This window comes from Elephantulus edwardii, unplaced genomic scaffold (genome assembly GCF_000299155.1).
Source record: "Elephantulus edwardii isolate Elephantulus edwardi_28Jun2011 unplaced genomic scaffold, EleEdw1.0 scaffold00249, whole genome shotgun sequence".
Classification (NCBI taxonomy): Eukaryota; Metazoa; Chordata; class Mammalia; order Macroscelidea; family Macroscelididae; genus Elephantulus; species Elephantulus edwardii.
Genome location: NW_006399999.1, coordinates 3,810,411 through 3,827,140, shown reverse-complemented (window position 1 = coordinate 3,827,140; position 16,730 = coordinate 3,810,411). Strand labels below are relative to the sequence as shown.

At 39.7% G+C, this 16,730-nt stretch overlaps 1 protein-coding gene across 1 annotated transcript in view; it reads right to left on the bottom strand.

Moving 5' to 3' along the window:
• Positions 1-16,730, bottom strand: part of ZMAT1 (zinc finger, matrin-type 1) — a 70,557-nt gene that overhangs the window by 45,320 nt on the left and 8,507 nt on the right. Inside the window, exons 2-3 of the mRNA XM_006899256.1 lie at positions 6,166-6,267; positions 5,914-6,088 (exon numbers count right to left, since the gene is read on the bottom strand). Of these exons, the coding sequence (XP_006899318.1) occupies positions 5,914-6,088; positions 6,166-6,228 (238 nt within the window). The 5' untranslated portion in view covers positions 6,229-6,267. The remainder of the gene's footprint in view (positions 1-5,913; positions 6,089-6,165; positions 6,268-16,730) is intronic.

The window sequence follows — 16,730 nt, the reverse complement described above, 5'->3', positions numbered from 1 at the left end:
GAGGTGGATTGATTCAGTGACTGGGATAATTGGGATGGGAGTGTCAGAGACAGTGCGATTGGCACAGGACAGAGCGGAGTTTAGGACTGTTGTACATAGGGTCGCTATGAGTCGCAAGCGACTCGACGGCACATAACAACAACAACAACAACAACATGGAACAGTGTGCAGCAACACCAAGTTGTTCAGTTCAGCAAATGGACAAATGATTGCTATATCATTTGTATAGTGTCTTTCCTTATCTTTTATGGTGGTTCCCATTCTGAAGTCCATTTTCTCAGATTAGTATTGGCACTCCTGCTTTTGTGGATGTCATTTGCTTGGTATATTTCCCCCCCAGCCTTTGATTTTGAAACTATCTTTCTCTTCATTTAGTAGATGTGTCACTTGTAGACAACATATTGAAGCCCTGTGTACAGTAGAGATACAATAAAAGACCTAAATAAATGGGGAAATGTTCCCTGTTCATGGATAGGAAGACTCAATACTGTGAAAATTACAATCCTACCAAAGCAATCTACATGTTCAACACAATCCCAATACAAATACCAAATTCATTTTTCAAAGAGACAGAAAGGGAAATTGTCACATTTATTTGGAGAGGAAAGAGACCCTGAGTAAGCAAAGCACTTCTGAATTAAAAAAAAAATTAAGTGGGAAGCATAGTACTCCCTGACCTCAAAACATACTACACAGCAGTAGTAACCAGAACAGCCTCATACTGGTACAATGACAGGCACATAGACCAGTGGAACAGAACTGAGAACCCAGAAATGGACCCAGCTATCTATGGTCAACTGATATTTGACAAGGAAATTAAACCTATCAAATGAGAAAATGACAACCTCTGTTAAATGGTGCTGGTAAAACCGGCATTCTCCCTGCATAATACTAAAACAGGATTCACATTTCACAATATACACAAAAATCAACTCAAAGTAGATCAGAAACCTGGGAGTAAAACCCCAAAACATAAAGTCCATAAGAGACAAACTGGGATCAAGTATAGAACGCCTAGTCTATGGTATAAAAGTATGGCTAAATACAGCCAGAAATGCATAGTCTGAAAAGGATAAAAGTAATGAATGGAATCTTCTAATGATTAAATCTCTGTGTTCATCAAAAACTTTTTCGAAAAGGATGGGAAAACAAAGCTACTGACTAGGAACAAAGATTTGGCAATACCATCTCAAATGAAGGTCTCATATCAAAAGTTTACAGAATACCCCTGGACCTCCAGAAGAAAAAGACAGATAATCTAATTACAAAGTGGGCAAAAGACATGGGAAGACTTTTCACAGAGGAGGACATTCTGGTGGTCAAGAGACACATAAATAAATGTTCCAAACCATGGGCAATAAGAGAAATGTAAAGCAAAACCACAATGAGATACCATCTTACCACAGTATCAGTGGCAAAGGTTAGTAGAGCAGCAAGAAAAAAATGTTGGAGAGGATGTGGTGAGATAGGAACTCTTATACATTAGTGAATAATGCTCAAAGTCACTAGCTATTGGAGAGATTTCAAATGGCAGTTTGAGAAGACAATGCAAAGTATTATAACAAAATGTGCAAGGAAACAGAGTTGGAGAATAAAAAGCTAAGAAGTCACTCCACATTTTCAAGTTAAAAGTAGTGAAAAACAGATTCTAGCTTCAACTTGCAATATTTAGAGATGCTATAGACAAAATCTTGAATAAGCAAAAGAAGCATCAAAGAAGACAAAAGGAATACAGAATCACTGAACCAAAAGAATTGGTTAACACTGAAATACTTCAAGAAGTACTAAATGATCAGTGGTAATGAAGGAAGAAGTTCAAGCTGCACTAAAGGCACTGACAAAAAATAGAGTCCCAGAAATCAATGAAATTCCAATTGCCACGTTTCAACTAATACATTCAGACCTAGAAGTGATCACTAGTGCCTCTCAGAAAATTCGGAGTTCAGTTGTCTGGCTGACTGACTGGAAAAGAACCATATTTATTCCTATTCCCAAGAAAAGTGGAGTCAAGGATTCTGAAGCTTCATCTGACATACTTTGGGCATGTACCTCCTTGGGGAGGTACATCATGTTTGGGAGAGTGGAGGGACAGTGCAGGAGAGGAAGACCCTCGATGAGATGGATCGATTCTGTGAGTGGAGTGGTGGGAATGAATGTAGTTGAGACAGCGAGGTTGGTACAGGATAGAACGGCGTTTAGGGCTCTTGTACATAGGGTCGCTATGAGTCGCAAATGACTCAATGACACATAACAACAAACAACAAGAAAAGTGATCCAACATAATGTGGAAATCCTTGAACAATACCATTAATATCACCTACAAATAAAATATTGCTGAAGATCATCCAAAAACTGATAGAAAAGTTAGCAAACTAGAACTATTGGAAGTTCAAGCTGAGTTTAGAAGAGGCTGTGGCACCAAGGATATCAATACTGATGTCAGAGGGATCGTGGCTGAAAGCAAAGAATACCAGAAGAATGTCTTTTTGTGCTTTATAGAGAGCAAAAGCACTTGCTTTTGTAGATTGTAATAAACTATGGATAACATTGACAAAAATGGGAATAACAGAAACTTGATTATGCTCATATGAAACCTGTACCTAGATCAAGAAGCTGTGGTCTGAAAAGAGCAAGGGAACACTGCACAGATTAAAATTAAGAAATGTATGTGTCAAGGCTGTTTCCTTTCTCCACGTCTGTTCACTCTGTATGTTCAGCAAGTCATTAGAGAATCTGGACTCTATGTAGAAGAATGTGGCATCAGGAGGAAGACAGCCATTGTTACACAGATGACACACAATCTTTCTTGCTGAAAGTGAGAAGGACATGAAACCCTTGCTGCAGAAGATCAAAGACTACAGCCTTCATTACAGATTACATCTCAACACACACAAAAAAAAACCCCAACAAAACTTCTCACCACTGGACTGATAGGCAGCATCATGACAGAGAAAAAAAATTGAAATTTACAATGACTTTATTTTACTTGAATCCACAATCAACACCCTTGGTACCAGCAGAAAAGAGATCAAGAGACATATTATCTTGGGAATGTCTGCAGTTAAAGACCTTTCCAAATTGCTGAGGAGCAATGATGTCAGTTTAAAGACTTAGGTGCACCTGAATTCAAGCCATGATCTTTTCCATCACATCTTATGCATCTGAGAGCTGGACAATGAATAAGGATGACAGAAGAAAGATCAATGCCTTTGAGTTGTGGTACAGGTGAAGAGTAGTGAAAAATCTCATGGACTGCCAAAAGTCTTGGGGAAAATTACAGTCAGAGATCTTTGAAGGCAAGGATAGTAACACCTTGTCTCAAATACTTTGGGCACACTGTTAGGAAAAGGACATCATGCTTTGAAAGGTGGAGAGTCAGTTGAATACAAGAAGATCCTCAACGAGATGGACTGATACAGTCATTAAAAGAATGGGATCAAGTGTGTCAGAGATGATGAGGATTATACAGAATAGGACAAGGATCAGATTTGTTGGTCATAAGGTCACTATAAGTTGGACTTAACTCAATGGCACCTAACAACAACATTGTTACTGTTGTGTATCACTGAGTCAGAATTGACCAATAGCTGACCCTTCAACAGGTTTTCAGAGGTGAGTGGCCTAGTGATAAGAAGCTGTGCTACAATCTTGAAGGTACATGGTTCAAATCCACCAGGTGCTCCATGGGAGAAGGATGGGTATTCTCCTACTGTACAATTTACTGTCTCTGAAAACCTGCTATGGGTTGGTTCCGACTGTATGGTAAACAACAACAAATGTGAATGGGAGAAGATAACTCATTTTTCTCCCATAGAACAGTTGGTGGATTCAAATGGAGTGCTTTCAGGATTGCAGGACAGATTTTTACCACTAGGTCACCAGAGCTTCCTGTTATTGTTATTACGTGCCAACTCATAGCAACTCTATGCACAATAGTTCTGAACCCTGTCCTATTCTGAGCCAATCTCATTGTTTCTAGGCATGATGTTCTTCTCCAAGGACTAGACCCTCTGAGTAACATGTCCAAATTATATGAGATGGAGCTTCAAAATTCTTAACTCCAAAGAGCAACCTGGTTTCACCCTTTCAAGGGCAAACCTTTTTGTTCTCTTAGCAGTCTATGATAAATTCAATACTCCTCTCCAGCACCACAACTCAAAGGTATCAATTCTTCTTCTGTCATCCTTTAACATTGTTCAGCTTTCTGATTCATAGCAAGTAATTGTGAAGACCGTGGCCTGGATCAGGAGCACTTTAATCTCTAGATTAATAACATTGTTCTTCAGCACTCTGGAGAGGTTCCTGACAGTAGATTTTCCTAATGCAATTTACATGTTGATTTCCTTCCAAGACTGTGGAACAGAGTAAGCTGAAATTGTTAACAATCTCAATCTCTTCTCCATCTATGATGGTGCTTCCAATTGGCCCAATGGTGATAATCTTTGTTTTCTTGATGTTGAGTTTCGATATTGAAGACCACAAGAATGCAGAAAAACTGGACATTGTTAAGGAAGAAACGAAATGCATAAATATTGGCATACTAGGCACTGGTGAACTGAGATGGATTGGCATGGGACATTTTTAATCTGATTATCATATGGTCTATTATGCCGGAAATGATGAGGAAATACTGAGTCACATGTATAGTTTAAAAGGCCATTTTTAGATCCATCCTGAGATGCAATATGGTGAGCTACAGGATAATATCCATATGCATACAAGGAAGACCTGTTAATATTACTATCATTCAAACATGTACATAAACAACCAGAGCTAAAGAGAAGGAAATAGAAGATGTTGACCAATTTTCTAATTCGGAAATTGATTGAACACATAACCAAGATGCATTAATAATATTAGGTGACCAGAATGCAAAAGTTGGAAAGACCTCCCTAGAGAGATGCAAATGAAAACAAAAGTAAGGTATCATCTCATCCTAGTAACAATAGCAAAGTTTAACCAAACAGCAAACAACAAACGACAGGGAAGAAGTAGAAAGATTGGAACTCCACTGCTGGTAGAAATGTAAAATTATACAACCACTATGGAAGGCAGTCTAACATTTCTACCAAAAAAAGGAAAATAGAAAGCCCATTTGATCTCACTATTCCATTATAGGGAACGAACTGTAAGTAAATCAGAGCTGACACACAAACAGGTGTATGTGCACCTATGCTTACTGTAGCATTATTCACTATATCAAGGAGACGGAAGCAGCCCAAGTTCTCATCAGCAAATCAATGAGTAAAGAATTGTGGTACATTAACGCAGTGGAATTTTATGCAGAATTAAAAACAATACGTCATGAAACATTACATGATATTGAAAAACCTAGAGAACATCATTTGGAATGAAATTACTCAGTTACAAGAGGGAAAATACTGCGTAAGACCTCTATATAAATATAGGAGGTCTACTGCGGGAGGGCAGAAATAGAATGGACAATGAATACTGTAATGAATTAGGGGAAGGGAAGATCAACTTGGAATGAATGGACAGACAGACAACATGTCTATTTGCAGCGGAACATGCATAACTTATCAAATGTGGGGGAGAAGAGAAGGAGAGAGGGAGTGAGGGACAAATGCTAGGTCAGCAGAGATTAGTGGATAGATGAGTAGAGTGAATGGAAAGGCACAGTATGGTAAGGATTTGATGACATTGGTCAATTAGAATTAATTTTATAAAACGAAATATATACGAATTATTGAATAAAAATTAATTTAAAAAGGAATGGTATTTCAAAATGACATTGTAAAGAGTGGCACTCATTATACAATTATAATTAAGGTTATAAAACAAAATGTACATGAGTGACCAATTTTTAACAAGTTAAAAAAAATAGATTGCAGAGATTGAAAAAAAAAAAGATAGTTTCTCTATGAAAGACAAGTGAAGGAAATGAAACCTTACCTGTTTCTGGTTGGAATCCTAATGGTGATATCTGCTTGTGTTTTTCAAATAATTGCTTCAGGTTTTTATCATGGACTCCTCCCATATAGTGAGAATGAGCAACAACTGGACAGCTGAAAACAATGTTGCAGACGTCGCAAAATTTTTTTCTGTCCACTACTTCACTCCTATGCACCTGAAATAATAAAATCTTGTTACAAAGTTTAAAATCTCATGGTTTTTGTAGTTAGAACATCAATATAAACCACTCACCTGAAAACAATTAGGATGCATCTTCATATCCTTATCTGGCTCTTTAAACTGTTTCTCATGCATTTGAAAATAAAATCTAACATTTCGAGCATGTGTTTCACTCTGAAAAAAAAAAACAAACAAACACAAAAAACCATGCCTGTCTGTTAAATAATATCCAAAACACAAACTTACTGCCTTCAAGTCAATTCCAATTCATGACAATCTTCCACTAAATTTTTGAGGATATAAATCATTATGGGATAAAACTGTCTCATTTTTCTACCATGGAGCAGCTGATAGACCTTTCAGATAGCAGCACGATACATAATGGACTATATCATCATCCCGCATTTACACTGCTCTGGTGTTTAGGGAGCTGCACTGCTAATCCAAAGGTGCTACCTCTCTAGCACTTCAAATCCATCAGCAGCTCAGTGGAAGAAGGATGTACAGTCTCTTCCTGTGTGAATCACAGTCACAGAAACATGCTGTAGCGTTGTTATGACTTGGTTCCAACTCTATAGCAAGGAGAGATATTTTGAAGAAATGATTCATGAGTTTTAACATACTTATTCTTTAGTAAATTTATTTTTTAAAACCCTTCATGTTTTAAATCCCTATATTACAATTAAAATTAAAATAATGCTATAATTTAGAACTCATTGACTTATTATTAGGTACTGTCAAGTCGAGTACAATCCATAGTGACCCTATGAACAACAGATCTGAACCTGTCCTATCCTGTGCCATCCTCACTCTTTCTGACAGATTAGAGTCCACTGTGGCAGTCACCACATCAATCCGTCTGGTCAAGGGTTTTCCTCTCCTTTGCTTACCCTCTACCTTTCTAAGCATCATGTCCCTCTCCAAAGAATAGCTCCTCCTAGCAACATGTCCGAAGTATGTGAGGCAAAGCCTCATCAACTTTGCCTCCAAAGAGCACTCTGGCTGCAACCTCTCCAAGACATATTTGTTCTTTTGGCAGTCTATAGGATGTTCAGTATTCTCAGATAGCACAAGTCAAAGGCATCAATTCTTTTCCAGTCATCTTTATTCATTTTCCAGCTCTCAGATGCATAGCAAGTCATTGAAAAGATTATGGCCTGAATCAGACGCAATTCAATCCTCAAATTGACATCATTACTCCTCAATAATTTGAAGAGGTACCTAACTGCAGACTTTCCCAGTGCAGTATGCCTCTTTATTTCCTGACTGCTGGTACCCAGGGTGTTAATTGTGGATCCAAGTAAAATAAAGTTGTTGACAGTTTCAAACTCTTCTCCATCCATCACGATGTTTCCTATAGGTACAGTGGTAAGAATCTTTGTTTCTGAACACTGAGATCCAATTGGTTTTCTGCAACAAGTACTTCAAGTCCTCCTCACTTTCAACAAGCAAGCATGATACATTCCACGGAACTGATCATATATTAGGACACAAAAAAAGAATCAACATATTAAAACACATTAAAATAGTACACATTATCTTTTCAGACCACATGCCGTAAAACTGGAAATTAATGACATGATGGTAAGGCTCATAAAATTACACACATGGAAGCTAAACAACACTTTGCTAGGTAGTTGGGTTGTGTGTGTGTGTTTATTTCATTCACAATTGTGTGTGAGCTGACTGGATTTGCTGGACTTAGCTAACAATGAGCTGTGGGTTGGAAGCCTCTTGTTTAGGATCAATCAGGATCTGGTGGGTATTCCTTTGTAATTAAAAGTCAATTGGGCCCTGAATAAGTCTCCAGTTGGAGGCTCATGTGTGAAGTGATTAGATTCTGGAAGGTGAGGTTCTCTTGTTTTGGCTGAGGGTTGAGTGTGGACTGTTTGGTTATTTTTATTTCATTTGTTGGTGTTAATTGTGTTTGGGATAAACATTCTTCTAAGTGGTACAGCACTGGTCTGTCAGTTCACTGTACTGAGGTAATTTGGGGTTGCTGTGATATTGAATGCTGTGCCACTGGTGTGTGAAATGCCATAGTGGTTACCCATGGTAGACTGTGTTTAGTGGAGCTCCTAGATTAAGACAGGCTTGGAAACAAAAGTGACACCCACTTCCTAAACAACATGCCTCTGGAAACTCTATGAACTTAGAAAAACTACTATAGTTATAGAGTAGGGTTTTTTAGGTCTTTTGTCCATAGAGTTGCTAGTAGGCGTGCTTGACTCAATGGCACTTAACAATAACAACAACAGAACACAACTGGGTTATACAAGAAATTTTTTTTTAAAAATAAAAATTCTTAGGAACAAATGATAATGAAAATACAACATGACAAAACCACTGTGATACCACTAAGGCAGTCCTAAAGGGACAGTTCATAGTAAATGCTGTGCACAATAGCTCTGAACTCTGCTCTATCCTGAGCCAATCTCACTATCTTTGACACACCACCCTCATTACCCTAGATACGGTGTCAATCTATCTCTTCTGTGATCTTCCTCTCCTGTATTGCTTTGCTGTCTTTCCAAGCATGATATCCTTCTCCAAAGACTAGTCTCTCCTGGTTACATGCCCAAAGTATGTGACACAGAGTCTCAAAATTCTTGTCTCCATAGGAGCTGCTTGGTTTCACCCTCTACAAGACAGACTTGTTAGCTCTCCTGGCAGTCCAAAGTATGTTTAATACTCTTTTCCAGCACTACAACTAAAATACATTAATTCTTCTGCCATCTTTGGTCATTGTCTAGCTCTCTGATGCATAGCAAGTAGCTGGGAAGATCATGACCTGAATCAGATGTACCTTAGTCTCTAGACTGGCAACATTGCTCTTCAGCACTCTGGAGAGATCTCTGACAACAGATTTTCCTAATGCAATTCATAACAATAGGCAAACACACAAAAAAGGAAAAAAACAGCAAAATTAATTACATAACTCAACACCTCCATCAAATAGTAAAAGAACAATCTAGCCCTAAAGACTCTAGAAGAAAGGAAATTATATGGACAAGAGCTGAAATCACTGAGATAGAAAAAAGAAAAAAGACCAAGAGCTGATTTTTTTAAAAGAGTCAATAAAATGGACAAGCCATTGGGAAATGCAACAAAAAAAAGGTACCAATTTCTTGATTAAGAAATGATAGATATCTGAAAGGAATATATGATTATGCATTATATATGTGACAACAATCAGGAACATTGCAAAGTGGAATGAGGGAGGATGAAGAAAGGAAGAGGGAAGAAGGTATGCAATAATGAATGAATAAAAGCAACAACAACAAAAGAGAAATTATAGACTCAGGAAATCTACTGTTAAGAGACCTCTCCAAAGTGCTAAAGAGCAATTATACTCTAGAGACTAAGGTACGCCTGATCCAGGCCATGGTCTTCACAATTACTTACTTTTTATCAGAGAGCTGGACTATGCCTAGAGTGATAGAAAAAGAATCAATGTCTTTGAGTTGTGGTGCTGGAGAAAAGTATTGAGCATGGACTGCCAAGAGCACAAACAGATCTGCCTTGAAGAGGGTAAAATCAAGTTTCTCATTGGATCCAAGGATTTTTAAACTCTGGCTCACATAGTTTGGGCACATGGCCAGGAGGGACCAGCCCTAGGAGAAAGACATTATACTTGGAAGAGTGGAGGGACAGTGCAAAAGAGGAAGATTCTGGATGAGATTGATTGACACAGTAAAAAGGGTTGTGGGGGTAAGGTGTGTCAGGGTCAGTGAGACTGGCTCAGGATAGGGCAGGAAAGGGTAACATTGATGAATGGGACCTTCTAAAGATTAAGTGTTTGTGTGCATAAAAAACTTCTTCCAGTAAGGTGAAAAAATCTAGAGTGGGGAGAAACATTTGACAATAGTTTACGGAATACTATAGGGAATACACAAGAAAAAGACTGATAGCCCAAATACAAAATCACTAAAAGACATGGAAAGACCTATCACAGAGGAAGACATCTAGGTGGTCACCAGATACATGAAGAAATACTCAAAATCACTGACAAAATATGACAGAAGCAAATTAGAACCACAGTGAGATACCATCTTAATTCAGATCTTAGTATTTAAGTGCTTTTGAGTCGAGCATGACCCATAGTGACAACAACAGATCTGAATCCTGTCCCATTCTGTGCTATCTTCACAATTCCTGGCACACTACAGCTCACTGCGGAAGTTATTATGTCAATCCACCTCATTGAGAGTCTTCCTTCATTACATTGACACTCTGCCTTCACAAGCATCATGTCTCTCTCCAAGAAATAGCCCCTCCTAGCAATATGCCCGAAGTATGTAAGGTGAAGCTTTATCATCTTTGTATCCAAAGAGCACTCTGGCTGCACTTTATCCAAGACATGTTTGTTCTTTTGAAAATATATGAAATGTTCTGTACATTTCTCCAATACCCCAATTCAAAGGCATCAATTCTCCTATATTTCTTATTCATTGTCCAGCTCTCAGATGCACAATAAGTGATCAGAAAAACCATCACCTGAATAAGACACACCTTAATCCTCAAGCTGACATTACTGCTCTACAATAATTTAGAGAAATCCCTGACTGCAGAATTTCCCAGTGCAATACCCTGGTAGTAGTAGCAAAGTTTAACAGGAGAGGAAAAAATAAATGTTGGAAGGATCCTGAGAGGTTAGAAAGCTCATGCACTGTTGCCGGGATTGTGAAATGATAGTGTGAGTCGCAGGTCACACATTACAGGTCACACATTGGGAATTGCACATCATGGGTCACACATAGCAAGTCAGATGTCGTGGGTCGCACATTGCTCTGTTACAAGACACCAAGGTCTGTATGGCATGGCTAGACCCAGAAGCATCTTTGTGCTACTGTTTCCCTAAAGTCTGCACAAGACTGTGGACCATCCCAGGCACACTCACACTGTAACCAGCAATCAAACCATTCTGCTAGGTTGAGAACCTGCAGTTCTAGTGTGGTCCAGACCTCACTCTCCCCCAGAGCACTAGATTGCTGCTCTGCTGCCTGGAGACCAGTGTCCTAACTCCTGAAGATAGTCTCATTGCTGCCATATTGTCTTGCACCAGGAGCACCAATATCACAGATGAAACCATTTCATTCCTTCTCCCAGAGCCAGTATTTGAGCTGTGGACTCTTTGGACCTAGCCTAGCTACATCAGTTGCCTATCAAAGAAGGCTGCTAATTCACAGGCCAACTCTCTCCCCATTTGAAGCAAGTCTTCTCTTGAATCAAAGGATTAGAGAGAATTCAGGTAGGGTAAGTTGCTCTTCCCTCCACTGGAGCAGTGAGTTTCTGAGGCAAGATTATCAGACCAATGTTCTGCTGAGGCCTCAGGCACAAAAAATTCTACCACAGCAATGAAAAAGAAGAATCAGACTACCTCACAGTCTACACAAAAGCAAAACAAGATGTCACCCCCCAAAAAAGTGATCAAAATACAGAATCAATGGATTTCCTGAAGTCAGAAAGTCTGAATGAACTTTCTGACACAGATTTTAAAAAAATAATGAATGTTTTCAATGGGTGAGAGACAAACTCAAAGAATTATAGGACTCTGCAAGCAAAAGCCAAGGGGATCATAAAATTACAATTCAGGAAAATGAAGATAAAACAAACATGGCATTACAAACTCCGTAAAAACAAGAAAACACAATCTAGAACATGAGGAACAATGTTTCTAATGTTGTTAATATGTTGGAAGGACATATGAGCAGAGCTGAAGAGATAGAACACAAAACTACTGAAACAGAAGACAGAATTCTCAGCACTAATATGCTTGAACAAAAAGCAGAATGAAAAAGGAAGAAAAAAGATGAAAGCCTAAGAATAATGTGTGACATCATCAAGAGGAATAATATGGACATAATTAGAATCCCAGAATAGCAAGAAGCAAGTAAAGACATTGAAAAACTTGTGGAAGAATTACTTGAAGAAAACTTTCCAGGCATAATAAAGAATGAGAGAATATAAATAAACACAAAAAGATGAGTGAACCTTATATAGAATATACACCAAAAGAAAAACAGCAAAACATATCATGGGAAAATATACCATAACTAAAGACAAGGAGAGAATCCTGAAAGCAGCTAGGGAGTAATGAACAGTAACCTATAAGGGTGAGCAAATAAGATTACATGCCAATCTCTCAGTAAAAATAATGCAAGCAAGAAGGCAATGGAATGGATCTATCAAACACTCAAAGAATACAACTGTCAACCAAGAATACTATACCCAGCAATACTGTCCATCAAATATGATAGAGAGATGAAGATATTCTCAGAAAAGCAAAACCTAAGGGAGTTTGTAAAAATAAGACAAGCATTGCATGAACTACTGAGGGAAGTTCTTCTTATAGAGATGTAACCAAAAGCATGATGGACCAAAGTAACCAGCAACAACACCAGAAAGAACTCAACAAAATGACAGCAATAAAACCTTGGCTCTCAATGAATGTTAGTTATTTAAATGCATCACTGAAGAGAAAAAGAGTAGCAGATTGGATTAAAAAAATTCTCAACCCATCAATATGATGTTTACAAGAGATACACTTGAAAAGTGAAAATAAAAAAAATTCTAAAAAAGGAAAAAAGATGCACACCCATGTTTATCACGGCTTTGTTCACAATAGCAAGGAGTTGGAAACAAGCTAAGTGCCCATCAACAAACGAATGGCTAGAGAAGCTATGGCACATTCACACAATGAAATATTACACTGTATTGAAAAGCAAGGAACTCATGCAATATTATTCAAAATGGGTGACCCTGGAGGACATTTTGTTGAGTGAAATATCTCAGTCACAAAAGGACAAATACTGCATAGTGCCACTGTTGTAAAACAGGACTGACCTCTGGGTTGGGGGGAGACTGAGAAAGATGGGATAAATAATGTATACTGCATTGACACAGATGATGGAGAAAACTGTTTAAAAGGGATATGTGAGTCAGTATTATTGTCATGACAGGAGTCCAGAATGAAGGCTGCATCTTGGGGTGGACCTGCGGGGAGGGATTGTAAAACAATGAAAGAATTTTTCTTTTACTTTTAAAAGAGAAGAGTGTACTGGGGGAGGAGTGGGCAGGGAGAAAAGGGGAAAAATGAATGCATAGAAATCCAAAGTCTCTGTAAATTTTCATTAAAATTAACAATAATGAAAAATAAGAAAAGAACATTTGGCAATGACTTCTCAGACACGGGTCTCATAAGAAAAATTTACAGAATACTACAGAGTCTCCACAAGAAAATGATTGACAATCCAATGACAAAATGGGCAAAAGACATTAAACTTTTCACAAAAGAAGACATTCAGATGGCAAATGGACACATGAAGAAATGTTCAAAATCACTGAGAATCAGAGATGCAAATCAAAACAACAATGAGATACCATGTCATCCCAGTAGCAGTAGCAAAGTAGAACAGGATAGAAAGCAATGAGTGTTGTAGAGGGGGTGGAGAGATTGGAACTCTTGTGCACTGCCGGTGTGACTATAAAATGGCACAACCATTCTGGAAGGCAGTTCAGTGCTTCCCTAAAAATCTGAATATAGAGGAGATCCAAGATGGTGGTGGAGGCAGAGACAACGTCGTGAGCTGCAGGAGCAGCGGACCACTTGGAGCAGGGCCTCTGTGGCCTTCTACAGACCTCTGTTTATTGATAATTGAACAGTTAAACAGTTGATGACTGGTCTTCAGTGAAGATAGAGGATCAACAACAGGAATTCAAGGATTCCCAAGGAGGAATGGGTGAGTCTCACAGCTCCCAACTCCCTCCCACAGAGCCCACATCGGGCTGCACCACCCTGAAGCTCCCACAGCCAGAGCCTATGGAATCCCTCACCCAGGATGGATGGTGAACACCGGGCCTCCCCAGAACTGGTGCAGCGGAGCCGCCACACTGCCGCAAAGTGGACTTGTTCTGGGGAGAATTCTTGGAGCCAAGATGGTGGCAATGGGGGAAGCAGGAGATGACGCGTGCTGCCCGCGCAGAAGATGGGACACAGGCCCACTGGCCGCCCGTGAAGGAGATGACGAGCGTGCAGGAGATGACAAGCGCCCGCTAGCCATCCCCGCAGAAGATGGGATGCGCACCTGCCGGCTGCCCGTGCGGAAGATGACGTGCACCCCACTGCCTGCAGGTTTGGGTTTCCTTGGACAGGCCAGAGAAGATGATCACCCATACAATGGATTGTTGAAGTTCGCTGTGAGTTGTCTACTTGATGACACTTAACAGTGGCAGCATGTCCAAGAGGACCGACATCCTAAATGCACCATATATTATGATCTGTTGAATGCTTCTGCCAAAAGCTGTTTAGACCTGGGGGAGCCTGTCCACAACTCTCAGGTTCCCTTTGTCATTTATAAAGGGGGAGGGCAGTGACACCTAATTCAAATTATAGTATGACCACTTATGGGGGGGTGTAAAAGTGGGAGTGCTGGAATTGGAGATGCTGTCCTTGGCCACATAGTCCTCAGTCAGGTGAGGGGACCACACTGGGGTGGGGGCAATTGGAGAGGGAGTGTACCAGCCAGCCCCTGGGGGGTGATGCCCTGCTCGGGACAGGCTGTCTTCAGGCCCTGGCTCAGGGCGAGCCGGCACGGCCCTCTGTCCGGGGCGGCCTGTCTTCGGCCCTCGGCTCGGGGTGAGCCATCACATCCCTCAGGGTGAACTTCTCAGTCCCCAGACTGTGCCATCTGACCCTTGGATGGGGAAAACAAAAAAAAAATGCTGAGAGTATCCAGAGAATTTTATCTAGTCTACTTTCCGCCACCCTCTCCTCCCGTAAACCTGAAAGCAACACCCCCAAAGCCCTTCTATTTGTAACTCACAAGTTTGTTCTCCCTTTCCTATAGGTAACCTTAACACTGAGTTTTACTCCAGACTTGACCCTGAACACAGTGCCAGTGACAAAAAGGAAATACAACTGCCAGCTAAAGCAAAGGAGGATGGAGCCTCTGGGTTCAACCAGCCATCCCCACTGGACCCACCTGGGAAAACACTTTGCAGTTCAGAGGGGAGCAAAGGACAGGAAAATATCTTCTAACAGAACAAGAAGGCAAGCAGCTTTAACCCAAGACCACCAGTAAGGTGATAAAGTGTCCTCCCTTTCCCCCTTCACATCAACGCCCCTGTTCAGCATGAAGAAGCCAGAGAGTCTGCATCCAGTTCCCAAATCAATAAGACAGTTGGTTTAATTGCCATTGGAAAATTCTTGTCATTCCCCTGTAGCATCTGGTCCCCACTGGATCCTTTTCATTTTCTTCACGTGCTCTCCCCACCAACCAAATTGCGCAGCTCTTCAACTGCATCCCTGCCCATCCTCACCCTTCTGCCCCCAACCCTCACCTCCTTGTACCCCCAATATGTTTTTCCAATAAAATTTAAAAAAAGATCTTAATATAGAAATCCCGTATGACTCAGCTATTGTACTGTTAAGAATATACCCCAAGGAAATTAGAACTGAGACATAAACAGAGATCTGTACACTGTTGTTAATGTAGCATTATTTACAATAGCAAGATTATGGAAAAGCCCCAAATGTTAATCAACAAACAAATGAATTGAGAAATTATGGTATATTCACACAATGGAATACTATGCAACTCTCAGGAGCAACAATTTTTTAAAAAACCAACAACATAACATGAGACAAGCTGGAGAGCATTAGGCTGAGTGAACTCAGTCTCAGAAGGAAAATTACTGCATAAGATCCTTATTGTAAAAATATAAAGATAACTAGTTAGATAGGAATAAATCTCCAAAAGAGCAAGGAGGATGTAAAAAGGGTAAGGTGGAAATTACTAGGCTAGCACACTTTAGCAGGAAAGTTGTGCAAAGGGTGAGTAAATGGGAAAGATTCAATGGAGACTTGAAAAGGTAGTGTAATAACAGGCATAAATCAATGGTAAATAATTTTAGGGATACAGTGTATTATATATAGAGAATGACTAAAATCATTCCCCTAACAAACAAGGACCAGGGCTGCATCAGTGGCAGCCACTGCATCAGCAGCAGCCTTGGATCTGTTCCAGTCGATTAACCAGGTACCTGTCTTAAAAAGTTCTTAGTGTGGCCTGGACTACTCTCCTGCCTGAACAACACCTTGTGTGAACATGAATGGGTAATAGAAGAAATAAAACATGAGATTAATAAGTTTCTTGAAACAAAGACAATGAAAACACAATTAACAAAACCTCTGAGAAACAGCCAAAGCAGTAATTAGATATCAAATTATAGCAATAAGCATACATTTCAAAAGAGAAGAAAAATGATAATTGACTCTCTAACTCAATATCTTCAACAAATTGAAAAAAGACAACAAAAACCCTAATACCCTCTAAAAAACCTGAACTTATAAAAATTAGGGCAGAAATAGCAGAAATATAATTGAAACCATGTAGAATACCAAGAGAACATAACAATAATAAATATCAAAGCACAAGAAGATCAAGAAAAGTTAATGTTATTGTTGTTATGTGCCGTCAAGTCGCTTGCGACTCATAAGGACCCCTATGTACAACAGCCCTAAACTCTGCTCTGTCCTGTGCCAATCGTACTGTCTCTGACACTTCCATCACAATTATCCCAGTCACTGAATCAATCCACCTCATAGAGGGCCTTCCCCTTCTGCACTGTCCCTC